The sequence below is a fragment of the Populus nigra genome, chromosome 6, assembly GCF_951802175.1.
Source record: "Populus nigra chromosome 6, ddPopNigr1.1, whole genome shotgun sequence".
In the NCBI taxonomy this organism is placed as follows: domain Eukaryota; kingdom Viridiplantae; phylum Streptophyta; class Magnoliopsida; order Malpighiales; family Salicaceae; genus Populus; species Populus nigra.
In genome coordinates this window covers 4041390-4056703 of record NC_084857.1, presented here as the reverse complement: position 1 = coordinate 4056703, position 15314 = coordinate 4041390, and the positions used below count along the sequence as shown (strand labels likewise).

The 15314-nt window shown below is 34.5% G+C and overlaps 1 protein-coding gene across 1 annotated transcript; it reads left to right on the top strand.

Moving 5' to 3' along the window:
• The first annotated feature begins 2939 nt into the window (after positions 1–2939).
• LOC133697709 (3-dehydrosphinganine reductase TSC10A-like) lies at positions 2940–6068 on the top strand. Its single transcript, XM_062120453.1, has 4 exons — positions 2940–3565; positions 3684–3831; positions 4396–4686; positions 5593–6068. The coding sequence occupies exons 1-4, from the start codon at positions 3032–3034 to the stop codon at positions 5598–5600; spliced, it is 981 nt and encodes a 326-aa protein (XP_061976437.1). The 5' UTR covers positions 2940–3031; the 3' UTR covers positions 5601–6068.
• The last annotated feature ends 9246 nt before the right edge of the window (positions 6069–15314 follow it).

Below are 15314 nucleotides of genomic sequence, written 5' to 3'. Positions count from 1 at the left end.
TTTATTTTTTGGATTTTACAAAGTAAAAAAGTGCAGTTCATATATATGTTAATTGGTGTATTTTAAACTCGATAACATTATCTCAGAATCATGTCGATAATTTATATAGTCAAGAAATTAAGATCCACGTGTCCATAAGAAACCATTGAAAATTTTGATGAATTTCTGTACAATGAAAAATATCAATAACAACTCGAGATGTGCGAGGAGAATAGTAGAAAAAATAAATAATTCATATAGATATTTAGCATCGATACTTCTTGAATTTTCTAATGATTTTTTTTATTTGAAAATTTTTAATTATCGCATAGAATTTTTATTTATCTGATTTTTTCAAATCCTTTTCAGTTGTTTCATGTAATATATTTTACATGAAAATACTTTATAGATTTTTTTGTATTTGCTTCTTGAAAATATTTTATGAAAATTTTTTTCATGGGTTTGTTTTTTATAAAATATTTTTTTTAAAAAATAAATAATATAAAATATTTTTTTAATTAATCATGTAACTTAATTCACTAGCCAAAAAATCTTTTTTTATATAATAAATTTTATAAATAATAATTTTTTTACAATATCTTCAAGTTATTTTAATCATCACCATCACCATTCCACTAATAGCACCTCGCTATCATTTCATCATCAACTCTTTTATTATCATTGCCATGTCAATGCTGCTATTACTGTCATCTTACCATTACCGCCATGTCATCGCCAATCATCTTACCACGTCTTCCTCCACAACCATCACTCCCACTAATATTTTACTTGTAATGATATAACACTAAAAACATTTTACTTCATAGTTTATGTGGTGTGGTGAGGTAATGGTTATTTTTTCAATAAATTTTTATGTTGAAATATATATGATATTTTTTTATTTTTTAAAAATTATTTTTAATATTAATATATTAAAACGATCCAAAAAATACAAATCATATTAAATTTTAACAAAAAAAAAATTATTATTTTTTTAAAAACACGGTTTATATTCTCTAACTCTTTTGTACTGCTAGTCAAAGCAAAACTACCGGTTTTTAATTAATCCAAAAAAGTTACACAGGGGAACACGCGAGGGCTAGTGATAAGGTGACAGATCAAGAGTTAAAAATCAATTATTTTATTAAACTAATCTTGACATTATACACAATATTTTTAAAAAAATAAATAAAAAATGTTAATAAATAAAAAGCATGTTATTTTTTTAATAAAAAATAAAGTTTGATATTTAATTATATGTGAAGCCCTGTGTAAAAAACAAAAATTTTATAATTAATCAAATGATGTTTTTAAAAGCATAAGATCAAATAGTCTCATCTATGGTTGGCTGCTAGAGCCACGCCAAATTTAAGATTCTCTCAATTGATCTGTTATAACCCAAATAACCTTAAACTTTGAAATATAGTTGTTAGTTGTTACATCTAGCCTTGGAGTTGACTGGGTCAGATGACCAGGTACAGGTTAACCTCGAAAAATAAAAAAGAATTACGTGGAGCAATTTCATTAGTTCCATAAGCATCCCAACATCGCCGTGCTAGATCACTTTCTTTATTATCAAGTGATCACTTAATAACTGTCGGATTTTCATAACCTTCAACCTAAATAAGATTTTTGAAAACCCTAATCATTCGGCTTCATCGTTTAAACACCAACATCAAACAAATCAAAGTAAAGTAAAGTATGCGAAAAGGTTAGTCTAAAAGGACAGTCCTCTCTCTATGTTTAATTAAGACAATGATTGGTAACGTGGCTGTGGATATTTTTTAAATAACTTTTCGTATCAAAATATATGTTATTGATGTTTTTTTATTTTTAAAAAATTATTTTTAATATCAGCACATCAAAACGATTCAAAACATACAGATCATATTAAATTTTAACAAAATAAAATTTCAAATTTTTTAAAAACACGGGTTGAACCACGTTCCCAAACATTACCTAAATGATCTTGGTGCTTTATACATGCTTTTTTTATTCTTATTGATTTGGTATTCAATTATTCTAAAAAGTTTTATTTATATTTTATTTTTGCGTTCCAAAAATGTTTTTAATAAAAATTTTTAAAAAATTATTTTATTATTTATTTTAAATAATTATTTTTTATATTTTTAAATTATTTTGATGTACTGAAATTAAAAATAATTTTTTAAAAATAAAAAATATTATTTTAATATATTTTTAAATAAAAAATATTTTAAAAATTAATCATAATCATACCCCAAACAAGCCAGTAATCAATATCTAAGAGAAAGGATTTAGTGATAGATAAAGCACACACCTCCTTGGTTTTGATTTGAGAACCAGCGCTTTCAAATCCTGATGCGGAGAGACAACTCACTAATACATGTGTTGTGATTTGAGTTTCTAATATCGCATATCGGAGAGTATTAAAACAACGCGCGTGGACTTAGGCTATAAGAAAAAGAAGCGAGAGGGTAGGCTAATCAATTTAATGACTGACACGTGGTTCAATGGCTCATAACTGCTTTATAAAAATTGTGTTTTAATAAACTCAGTGTTCTAATAGATGTCACCATACAAAATACAATTTACTTTATTATTAAACACCTTACTCTATTTATTTTACCACAAATATAAAAACGGGTGAAAAACAAACATCCAGCTGTGGAGCCAGATAAAATTCAGATAAACATTTAATCCAAACCAAATTATAAATCTTAACCTAATAACAAAACCCATCTGAAATAATCTAAACATTGTGTGATTTTTTTTTAATTTTTTTTTTGTGTTTTAAAAATATTTTTAAAAAATTAAATTTTTTTTATTTTAAATTAATATTTTCTTATAGTTTTAAATTAATTTAATATATTAATATCAAAAATAATTTTTAAAAATAAAAAAAATATTTTTTAAATAAAAAATATTTTTAAAAAAAACCTCAACCACTACACTGTACCAAAATCAACCAAACACTCCTTTAGCGTGCTAAAAAACCCGCTTGATTGAAATAACCTAATTAGTAACTAATCCTTTTCGTTTTTCTCTGCTCGAACGAGCTCGAGCTTCATCAATGGCGGACTCAAACCTCTTCTACATCTCCCTCGTCCTCCTCCCTCTCATCCTCCTCTTTCTTCTATTCCTAATCACCAGGCCCCGACCCATCCAAATCCCAATAAAGAAACGCCATATCTTCATCACCGGCGGATCCAGCGGCATCGGTCTAGCCCTGGCACACCGGGCCGCATCAGAGGGAGCCCGTGTCTCAATTTTATCCAGGTCCATAGATAAGCTAGAAGAAGCTAAGAACGCAATCAGACAGTCCACCGGCATCGACGTGGCAATTTTTGCTGCTGATGTGAGAGATTTTGAAGCAGTACAGAGAGCCGTTGATGATGCTGGCCCCATAGATGTCTTGGTTGTGAATCAAGGGGTTTTTGTGGCTCAGGAATTGGAGGAGCAGAAATTGGAAGAGGTCAGGTTCATTATAGATGTTAATTTGATGGGGAGTTTCAATATGATTAAAGCCGCCTTACCTGGAATGAAGAGAAGCAGGAAGGATCGGGGACCTGGTTCTATTGCTCTCATGTCTTCCCAGGCTGGCCAGGTACTGATCAATTTATATTGTTTTGTTCTTTTGCGTGCGTGCATGTTCATTTAGTGGTTCAATGAAGGTAGTAGGAGTCTATGTTATTGATCGTTCATGTGGGATTGTTTTTGTTTAGGTGGGTATTTATGGATACACAGCGTACTCGGCTAGTAAATTTGGTCTCCGGGGTTTAGCAGAAGCATTGCAACAGGAGGTTATTGGGGACAATATCCATGTCTCTCTAGTATTCCCTCCGGATACCGAAACTCCTGGTCTGACTGAAGGTATGGAATTTGTGTGGGACAAGGTCATGGTATGTTATGACATATTAGCATTCCCTAGCGTGGGCTAATTTGGTTGAGTTTATTTTGGATTCTAAGATTTGGCATCTGATTGATGTGCAAACTCAGTTTAGGCTCCTGTCCTACAAGCCCTGCACAAGGGACCGTGTCGGTTTTTATATAACGATGGCCTTTTCATGATGATTGATATGTTTAAACTCGAGGTGCGAGTGATTGCGATACTTCATGATGATATATTAGATCGCTGTTATTAAAGTGAAAGTCACGATGAAGAGCATATAGGAAGATATATCTTTGATATGTATTTAATAGTTGGTCAGGAAAAGTTATTGTGTTATTCAGGTAAATTGTGGATTTTAACTCCCAAGTTCATTAAATTTACTGTAATACTGTGTTATGTAGTTGTGATAGACTCTGTACATATGAATGTGTAGACTTTGTTATATGCTTTGCTTGTTAAATTTGCATCTACATCAAAGTTTGGAGGGATCCATTTTGTTGTAACTCGATTGCTGCTTGGAACTAAAGGATGAATTTTCATTGCAGAAAACAAAAGAAAACCACAACTCACAAGTATCATAGCGGCATCCTCTGGTGCAATGAAAGCCGATGAAGTTGCAAAGAAAGCTTTAGATGGCATTAAATCTGGTAGTTTTATAATCCCGTGCAACTCCGAGGGAATCTTATTGGCCATAGCAACTGCCGGTTTATCTCCTCAGAGATCATACTTGATGGCATTTGTTGAGGTGGTTGCTGCTGGTATATTACGTATTGCAGCTCTGTGTTTCCAATGGAATTGGTATGGAAGCATAGAGAAGTGGCACATGCAAAAAAACCGTAAGCATCAAATGCCCCCTTAACTTCTGTGATTTGTTTTTGTGTAATAAGGAAAGCATTTGGGCCATGTTATATGCTAAACTGGCGGTGCGAGGTTGAGGGACAAGTCATGAGTCACTTCTTACTAAGTAAAAATTACAATGTAGGAAGATCGTGGTAATGGAATGAAGTATCAAGTCATCAATCTAACCTATTCTTTTCTATTCCTCTATTCCATGATACACGTTGTTGTTCAAATGTTCTGGATAAGAGCAATGTTTAGAAATTTTCCAATTTTGTAAACTTCCATTTGAGGTTGTTTCCATGTCGTGCTCAATAAAATAGTATTTTTTTTCTTTTTTTTTTCCTCCCTTTTCTAACGCTATTGCCAGTATCTTTGACTTCCTCGAGGAACTGGGTGTAGAAAGTCTAGTTTGACGCTTGCTAAGTTATATGCCTATGATTTTTCTAGTGTCCTCTGTACAGTATATATTTGTTTATGAGCTAATGAGATTGCAAGTATCACTTTGCATGTTGTAAAATTTCGATATTCTAGAGAGTTTTCTTATTGACATTAAAAACCTTGTTTCCACTGCCAATTAAAATCAACTCGAAAGCTAACTTGACTAGACTGCTAAAGTAGGATGTGGTGCGATGTTCCTATAGCTAGTCATCTTCTTGTTTGCTTCACAAGTCTCCTTTATCCTTTGGTCTCGTGTTGAATTTTAGCATTTTGATAGTGATGGAGCATTATGTAGCCAAACAACCTTAATCAATCGACATTATATATTAAGGAACTTGCCATGCAAGAATGTCATTTTTCTGAATGCTGCATCATTGCATCTCTGGTTCCATATCAATTTTAGTGTTTGAACCTTCTGGGACGAACATTAGGATCTAATTTTTCTCATGATTTCTTTTTCCCAGGAACTTAGAAGCTCTTGGTGCTAGAAACAGGCAGACATTTTTCTGATGTAAGCTGCAATGTATGTCGAGGACTCCCTAAGTTGCTGAAATGGGGTTTTGGGCTTCACAAAATTTCCAGCCTCTATATTTCAGGACCGGGTTTTCTCCCCACCCCCGTTTTCTTTTGCCACTGTGAACTAACAGTCATTCGATCCATGTCTGGTTTATTTTTGGATTATGAGTTATTTTGTTTCCATTTCATATCCGTCAAGACGGAAATGTCGGGCACTGACTGATCCCTCTTTTGTATATCAGGAACTGCTTATATCTCCATTCAATGGTAGGACTAATATAAGCACTGATACGTATTTCTTTTCCTATTTCGTTCTGATGACATTCCTAGGAGACGGTTGTAATTCAGATCAGTATACATTATTCGAAGTATAAGGTTGTCATGCATCGGGGAAGTTCTTGAAGGAAAACGAAAGCTTGAAATCTTTGGTTTCTAGGTTTTTATTTTTATTTTATTTTTATCTCTACTTCTTTGGTTATCATTGTTTCAAATTTTTTGCCTCGAAGCATAATTCTACTTTCTTATTAGTGAATTTTATTAACTTTTTGGCAAGGAGTGGATATCAAAACATCTATCATGAACATCACGACAGGAATTGTGTACCTTGGACGGTGAAAGTCGGTTCCACGTGTATTTTCAGCAACCGGGTTGGAAGTCCACGTTATCTACTGAATTGTTTTGAAGCGGGGAAGGGTTGATTTTTTTTTTAAAAAAATTATATTAAATTATATTTTTTATATTTTTTAAAAATTAATTTTAATATTCGCATATAAAAACATTTGGAAACATAAAAAAAAAATTAAAACTTACCCAGCCCCGTTTAAAACGTAATGCTAAAATGTGGACAAGTAGGCTGCGAGACTTAAAATCCCAATTACCCAAAGAAGGAAAAAAAACTGTACACGCCCTGGAAAAGTAAGGTGCAGGTGATAAATATTAGGAGGCGAGAGACAGTCAAGAGGAGAGCTTTTAGAAATACACGTAAGCGGTTAAGATCCCGATCTAACGACTCACGGAGTGTCTTTTTGGTTGAGCATTATTTTTAAAGTTTCAAACTGTATTTTATTTTAAAAATATTAAATTCATGTTTTTTAATTGTTTTTAAATAATTTTAATATATTATATTAAAATTAAAAAAATCTAAAAATATATGTTTTTAATTAAAAAAATATTATGTATAAGCTTTTAAAATTTTATTGTTATTATTTATCATTGTGTGTATATATAATTAGTCCATTAATTTTAAGGATCAATAATTTATATATTATATAGTATGTATCAATGTCTTGGGTGTTAAATATGAGAACATAATTGTTATACCTGATCTAGCTTATCTAATTCATTTGAAAAATTTAGGATTTAGAATCTCACTCAAAATGAGTTTGTAATTGAATTGGAAGAGATATTGATATAACAAAACTCATTTGACCTGATTATGTTTTTAGTAATATAATTAACTTAATCAAATCCAATTAAAATCCTAATCAGTTTAGTATTAATGAGAAAAACAAACTAATTGATTTGAAATTTTATGATCTAGAATATGGCTAAAAACAAGTTTTTAATTGAATCGAATAAGATATTGATGTAATAAAATTCATTTTATTCAATTATGTATATGATTTAAATATGAACAATATTAATGTAAAGAAGGGAAACAATATCATTTTAATAAAACAATCGATCTAACTTTACTCGATGACTAAGCAACACGAGTTTTTTTTTTCAAATCAATTAATGCATTGAGTCCTATAACCATGGATCAGACCATTATTATTAAAATTGTGAGTTGACTTATAAAATCATATGATTTTATGAGTCAACACATGTATATCGTGCTGAATCGACTTAAAAACTTGAAAAGTGATAAAATATTATTAAAATCATATTAAATTATGTAAAATCATGATTTTCAACCCGTTTTTACAAGTTTATAAGGAATGTATATATTGCACCAAAAAGTCAAAAACCTTAGCTAGCCATATTAAGCCTAGCCTCTCTTTCAAGTTCTTTTAGTGTTCCACGACAAATCATTACTGCAATCTGCATCATATACAACTTTCACCTTCGATCCTCTCTTGTTTTCACTCACTGACAAGTGATGACATCATTTCCATTCTCTAAATCTCAACTAACTTGTACTCTTGAAAGCAAGTCAATTAATTTGGGTTGAAAAGAATTATATCTGCAAAATGCAACCTATCAATGAGTAATCTGCATCTGGAAGATTTTTTGTACATGGGGCTTCTGAATTAGTTTCTTTATTTGATCATTGCTAGGGAAACTAATTAATTACGGGGGGTCAAAGTAATTAAGTGATCTTGATTTTTACAATATTATCGAGGAGCTGAAAAAAATAGGCTCTGAAAAATCAAAAGAGATAAGCCATGTCATTGTTTTTGGTTGCTATGTTTTTCCATTAATCATTTTATGATTACATACTAGAGAAACTGAAAATTTGTTTCATAAAAATTATGATTAGTAGCCAGTATCTGCTGACAGAAAATAGTAAAAATTGACCAGTAATGTAAAGCCAATAATAAATTAGACCTCCATTTTTAGTAGGTTATGTGGTTTTTTAATGTTTGAGAATTCTTAGTAAATCCAAAATCACTCCTTAACAGTAATTTAGCTTGCACAATTCTTCCTTTTATCAAAAACCAATGCATGAACTTTGACATTTAAACTAATGATCACATGCGAGTAAAGAGTGCATGCTTTGGCAATAAATGACCATGTCAACATTTTGGACTAAAACAGATTTTCCTTTCATGGTTGGCAATGTTGGTATCACAAAGGTCATATATTGTTTCTTTTTAGCCTACCTTAGTTTTAACTTAGATGAAAAACATGTTTGGAATTAGAATTCTTTGTTGTTAGGAACAAATAAATTATTAACAAAGTCAGAAAGATGACTCAAGTTCACTTGCCTTTGTTTAGCATAGAAAAAACCAAGCTACATGCAGGCCCATTTATGTTAATATCTTATTTTATTTGCATTTATGATGGCCTATTCATTTAGTCACATGTATCATGGTATTTATCTCTTAATTAAAAATTATTTAGAATCATATAATGTTTGGATTGATTACATGGCTGATTTGAGTTGATTTTTGGATTGTTGAACATATGGATCTAGAAAAAAAATTCTTCTGGTAATAGGCTTGACGTGGGACGATAACATGGTATAGATATTGATAAAAAAAATTCTAGAAAAGTACAATGCAAGTATTGTCAAAAAATTATCAGTTGAAATTTTTTTTGTTTCAAACATCATTTAACTTGCACTTGTAAGGATGTTGAGTCATGCCAACAAGTACCAGAAAAATGTTAAGCATGTGATTTTGGATGTTCCAGTGAAAAATCTAGAAACAACTAGAAAAGGCTCATTAATATATTGAAAAAGATGATAAAGATGAAATGAAAGAAATTATGTATGAGGACAAAGGAAAAATAGCAGCTAGTAGGAGTGGAAATACACAAACTACCACGAATCAACTGCTAAAAAAAGATACTAGAGAAGAAACATGTCGATAAATTGCAAGATTTTTCTATATTGGTACAATTCCATTTAATTGTGTAAAATATCTCAAGTTTCTTAAGGCATTTGAATTGTTGCAAGGCCAGGTATTAAACCTTCACCTTACCATGATATTAGAGAGAAGTATTTTAAGCAAGAAGTGGATCAAACTGTTGTAACCCAATTTTGGATCCACCAAGATTTTCTTGAATGTTATTTTATTTCTATTATTATTTATAAAAATCCAAAAAAAACAAAGAAAAAAGAAAGAAAAAAAAAAGAAAGGAGGAAAAAAAAAAGAAAGGAGGAAGAAAAAAAGAAAAGGGGAAAAAGAACAAAGAAAAAATCTTTACTATTCACGTTTTTTTCACTATTTCTTCATGCGAGTAGGATATTGATTTTCAAAAAAAACAATTTGAAAAATACCAAATATATCCTAACCGTTAGATCTAGAGTGTTTAGATCTGAACCGTTGATTTAATAGGGTACAATAGAGCTTACCACACCAAATTAAAACCCAAATCAATCTCAGCCCTTAAAACAATTCTCCTTTAGATCCGTTGCGCCACGTCATCCGGTGTACCGAGCGTTCGGTGCACCGCGACACACCAGATCAAGGATCCTCTCATCCGGACCGTCTGATCAACTTCCAGATCCAGCCAATCGTAGCCGCAAGATCAGTTCAAAGGAGATCCAACGGTTCACAGCCTTCAGATGCACCGGTGAACCATGCGCGCGTTCACACCATAGCACAGCTTAGAGTCTCTCTCTCCTCTCGCCGGCGACTCTCTCTCTCTCCCCCGATCTCCCATCTCCGGCCGTCTCCAGCTTCCGCACCACCACAGAAAGTTTTCTCCCTTGATGTAAAGAAAAACCCCGGTGGTTTTCATTGATTTCGCCGCCTCAGTTGGCCGGAAAATGGCCGCGATTGTCGGCGGCCACCGAAGCTTCAAGTCGTCGATTCTCCTTCGTCAGCCATCAACGACCGACGATACCACCTCCATCAGAATCCTCGTCCTCAGATCTACCAGGATCGACCGTCGGTTGGACAGAAATCTCGCCGGGAAATCTCGCCGCCGCCCACAGTAACCGCGCGTGTGCCACACGCGCCGCCAGTGGCATTTTCGTAATTTTTCGAGAAATCCGAGGGTATTTCAGTCCTTTACCTATACATTGACACTCAGGTAATTTTTTGGGTTTCAACTGGTATTTTTGATATTTTTTTATATATAAATGCTTGTAAATTTTCTTGCATGTTGTAAAAAAAATACAAAAAAACAAAGTCGACAAGTCTCCTAATTTTTAGGGACTGATGTCAGTTTTAACGCGTCTCCTATTTTTAGGGACCGACGTTAACCGTTTTTTAAAAAAACAAGTTACCAATAAACCCAAAATATAATGGATTATATCCATTATTTCTTTTGGTAACCCAGACGTAATTCTCCTTTTTAGGGACAAACGTCAATATTTTAGACGAGTCTCCTAATTTTTAGGGACTGATGTCATTTTTAATGTGTCTCCTATTTTTAGGGACCGACATTAATCATTAAAAAATTTACAAATAAGCCCAAAATATAATCGCATTTGAATCAAATAGAAAACACACAAGTAAGGGTAACCTTTCTATTGAAAGGATGTTTTAAGGGTGGTGTCTACCTTCCCTTAATCATAACTAACCCCGTACCCGAATCTCTGGGACCAGTGTCTAATTTGGGATTTCTAGTTCCCTCAAATTACTAGATGGCGACTCCAATAAAATCTTTGTTTCCCCCAATCGAGAAAAAAAAACCTTTTTGTTAAAATAAACAAAAAGCGGAAGCCGTCGCCCGACGTCGTGTATCGACAGAATGGCGACTCCGCTGGGGATATAGGGTTGAGCCAACTGCTTGTGTTTGCTTTTCATTTACTTTTTTATTGCTATTTATTTTTGGGCATTTATTTTATTTGCATTATTTATTTTATGCAATATCTACTGTGATTCTTTTCTATTTTCCATATTGCCACATGCATACATGTTTATTTATTTGTGTCTTCACACACTTCACTGTGAACCCATAAAAGCTCTGGACCCGAGCTCACCCTTTTTAAGATTAGAAAAGAAAGATTCAGGTGGCAAGTGTGACTTATGTCCACTGATGCTCATTTGGACTTTCGCTTGGATTGTAACTCACCCTATGCAACTAGTATTGTGGAGTTTTTCTCCCCTACTCATGTTGTATAAGGTTAAGAGGCCGATTACTTCACGAGTAATTCGGGCAATCTAAGAACCAAAAAATATCTTTAAGGATAGACTAAACTGAGCCAAACCTTATGAGTTAGATCCTATCAAGTAGGATATACCCATTAGGACACGAACAAATGTCAATGCATGAACATACATGTTCATATACATTTCATATGCTCATTAAGTCTCCACCGATCCTTACAGGAAGTGTGAGATGGAAAAACCCATTACTATTGAGGAATTTTTGACCAGATCAGAATTGAGCCAACATGATGAAGGGGATTGTTTGCCATCAGAATTTGAGTCTCAATTACCAGCACATGTTAAATTAAATGACAAACCACTTGGTACAGGACAGCTGCTAGACTGCTGGGAAAAGTTATCCTCTCATGATCAAATCACTTTCCAGAAACAATATGGGGATCTGTCACAATTACTGAAAATTAGGGTCCAACATGCTTGTTTTGAGGCCATGATAGGATTTTGGGATCCAGAATATCCGTGCTTCACATTTGATACTGTGGATATGACTCCTACTATCGAGGAGTATAAGTCCCTGCTAAATTGTCCCAAGTCAGAAAAGGTGTACTTTTACACACCTATAGAGCATGCACTTTCTAACTTTGCTTGGATTACCCAGACAGACCGTCAACTAGCAAAATCACATGCAATTAAACGAGGAAATAGTCAGGGTTGGTTTTGGAATGAACTAGAAGCCATATTCAAGAGGAGATTACACGATGAAAGCAATGAAATTCGATTGAGAATTTTGGCCTTAGGCATATATGGTTTGGTTCTTTTCCCATCTGCAGAGGGAATGATCGATTTTGAGGCTGTCAATGTATTTAAAAATGTGGTGACCCTTAAAATTAACCCGGCTACATCAATATTGGCAGAAACTTTCTCATCCTTGAATTATTGTAGAAAAGCCGGAAAGGGTCGTTTAAGATGTTGCTTGCAGTTGTTGTTTGTCTGGACCGTGAGTCATATGATTGAGGGGAAGATTTCAGGTTTGGTTGGTACCCCATGGCATCTTTATTCTCAGCTGGAGAATTTTGCTGAAAAACACTTGCATGAAGTAGGAAGAACCACATGGGAATCAATGTTCTTGAGTCTAAGTAAATCTCCATTTCATTGGAGAAGTCGATACTCTTATTTCAAATCTTATCTGGCATACTGTGGTGAGTACCCATGGGTCCCGTTGATAGGAGCCCGCTGCTGTATTAGTTACTGTCCCAACATGGTCTTACGGCAGTTTGGATTTGAGCAGTTTATTCCAAGGACTACCAAACTAGGAACATTTTATGAAGATTTCAAGACCTCGAAGAAATTATTGGAGTCAGTGAAGAAGGCATGGAAACATCCTGGTAGGGTTACTTCTGCTAAGAGAGTAGAAGGAAAAACAACTGAAGGATATCCAATATGGCAAAAGAAGAGAGGGAAAGGGTACAAAGTTCCTCCTTTTGAAGGGCCACCCAGGTCTTTGATTCAGTCTACTGAGGACATACACGAAGAAGTCCGCGCCCAACAAGAATCTTATAACCTAAGTTTGAATGCTGAAGTAGAAGAGTTATGGGCTAAAAAAAGAAAGTTAGAATCTAATCTAGCCACTCGAGAGACAACTTTGGCTATCATAAAACAAGAAAAGGATGACTTGTCAGCTCAGCTACAACATCAACAACTTCAGTTCCAGCAATTACAAGAAAAATATGTACTTTTGTCAGAAGATAAGAGGAAGCAAGATGTCAACTTGAAGAGATGGGTTAGAAGAGCATCAAAAGCTGAGAAAATGGTATTAAAATTGGAAGAGAAAAATGAATCACTTCAAGAGCAACATCAAAATCAAGATTTAGTCATTGCCAATTTAAATGAGCATGTCGACCATTTGCTTTCTGTTGAGCAAACCTTATCAGCAGAAAAAGAAAATGCAGAAAGAGAAGCAGAACGTTGGGCTTCTGAAGCTATGCGCTATCATGTACAAGCAGATGATGCCAAGAATTATGCTTTAGGATTACGAGGCCTAGCCCAACAAGTAGCAGATGGTGAGCCAATGACCAGAAATGAATTCCATCAGTTTTTTGGGTTGATCAGAGATGGAATTAATGAGATCTCAGCATATGACGGTCCAAGGCTTTGGAAAGATTGACTTATTGTACTTTTAATATTATCAATTAATAAAAGGCAATTTCATCATCTTTTTGTTATGAGAAATGTTTATTTTGATTCTGATTTATGGCATCAAATTTCTCCCCCAAATCGGTTCAAGTTCCTGTAGGTTTGGAGTCCTCAGTGAGAACTTTCTTAAGAGAATCTGATCTGGTCTATTCCTCGTCATAAGGAAACCTTGAAACAAATAACAAGCATGCATAAAACATATGACATTTTACATTCATTTGTGCATTTCATTCATTTATCAAGCATGCATACGGTTGAAACATACGTTCCCCTACCTGAGGTCTAATGGACTGATAAAGACAGAGGTTAGACAGAGGTTTGATAAAGGAAGTTGAGAGCAGTAAAGGTGAAGTAGCTCGACTCATAAATCTGTTTGAATAAGTGTTGAGCTTCAAGAATGGAAAGGGAACGTTTGCACAGTCTCTTGCTGGAACATTACTTGCCCACGTTCCATTGAAGTTGCACCTCTCCTTGTTTGTCATGAACAATGACAGCAATGCCTTCAGTCATCAATTAATGACGACAACCTTTGTTCTCGTTCAACTGCACTGATAGTCGCTCAAAGCCTTCACATATTCCAAGAGCACATAATAGCTGCTAGCTTTCTGTTCCTGGTGCATTGGCCTTCTTTCCAGACATCTCTATTGTAAACACCATTCCGGTCCAGGAGCATCGGATGCTGATCTAAGAAAAACAAGAGCAAACATTGCAACTTTAACAAAGCAGAATTCCTACTATAGGTGTTTGTTTGATGTACTACCAGTGAGGAATCGAAGAGGAGACAAAAGGGTTTCAGATTCATCATTTTCTCTTCCAGTTGAGACAACGCGTGATTCCACACGTCGGTAGTGGTGGTGCTGCATGTTTTTGTGCGTTACCAAGATTGCCTGGTTGTTGGAAAGTTTCTACCAATCCATAAATAACCACAACAACATTGGAAGATTTACATGAGGTTGTGAGGATTGTCGAAAGAATTGAACAAGCTATGAAGAGGGGAATGATTGAAGATTCTACCAAGAATTCTAGAACAATAATGAGAGATGAATCAAAGGATGACCCTGACGATGGGAAGCCTTAATTATGTGGTCCAACCAGGTCTCACTGTAGCATCAATTGCTCAAATGTCTTTGCTAAGATTGACATACCTCGACCACTCGAGTTTGTCTACCAGCATCTGTTAGACTCTGGACTTATTGCCTTGACTCTGCCAATTTACCTCCTTTTGAGTGCACCTTTGAGCCCTCAACTCCTTTTGAGTGAGCCTTTAAGCCCTCAACTCATTTTGAGTGCGCCTCTGAGCCCTCACCTCCATTTTGGGTGCGCCTTTAAGCCCTCATCCCTTTGGTAGTGCGTTTTCTAACCCTACCTCCATTTTAAGTGTGCCTTTGAGCCCTCAACTCCTTTTGAGTGCGCCTTTGAGCCCTCATCCCTTTGGTAGTGCGTCTTCTAACCCTACCTCCTTTTGAGTGCGTCTGTGAGCCCTCAACTCCTTTTGAGTGCGCCTTTGAGCCCTCACCCCTTAGTAAAAGATACATGAATATCATTGGGGGATTTTGTGTCATTCAGTTGAACAGTTGCAAGAATTTAAAGAATTGAGTTGAGTTTGTGAAAAATGACATCATCGGCCATATTGTCACCTCAACATCCTCAGAATGACAAGTGATCGAAATGCTTGGCAAAACACAGATATCGCCAGAAAAGCTTATCCAAGAAGAGTGTTAAACTGTCAATCCTTTTTGTTATGAGTTTTG

Coding starts and splice junctions, on each gene's coding strand:
- LOC133697709 (XM_062120453.1), top strand. CDS start 3,032: ATGGCGGACTCAAACCTCTTCTACATCTCCCTCGTCCTCCTCCCTCTC. Junction 3,566..3,683: donor TGTCTTCCCAGGCTGGCCAG/GTACTGATCAAT, acceptor GTTTTTGTTTAG/GTGGGTATTTATGGATACAC. Junction 3,832..4,395: donor AACTCCTGGTCTGACTGAAG/GTATGGAATTTG, acceptor TTTTCATTGCAG/AAAACAAAAGAAAACCACAA.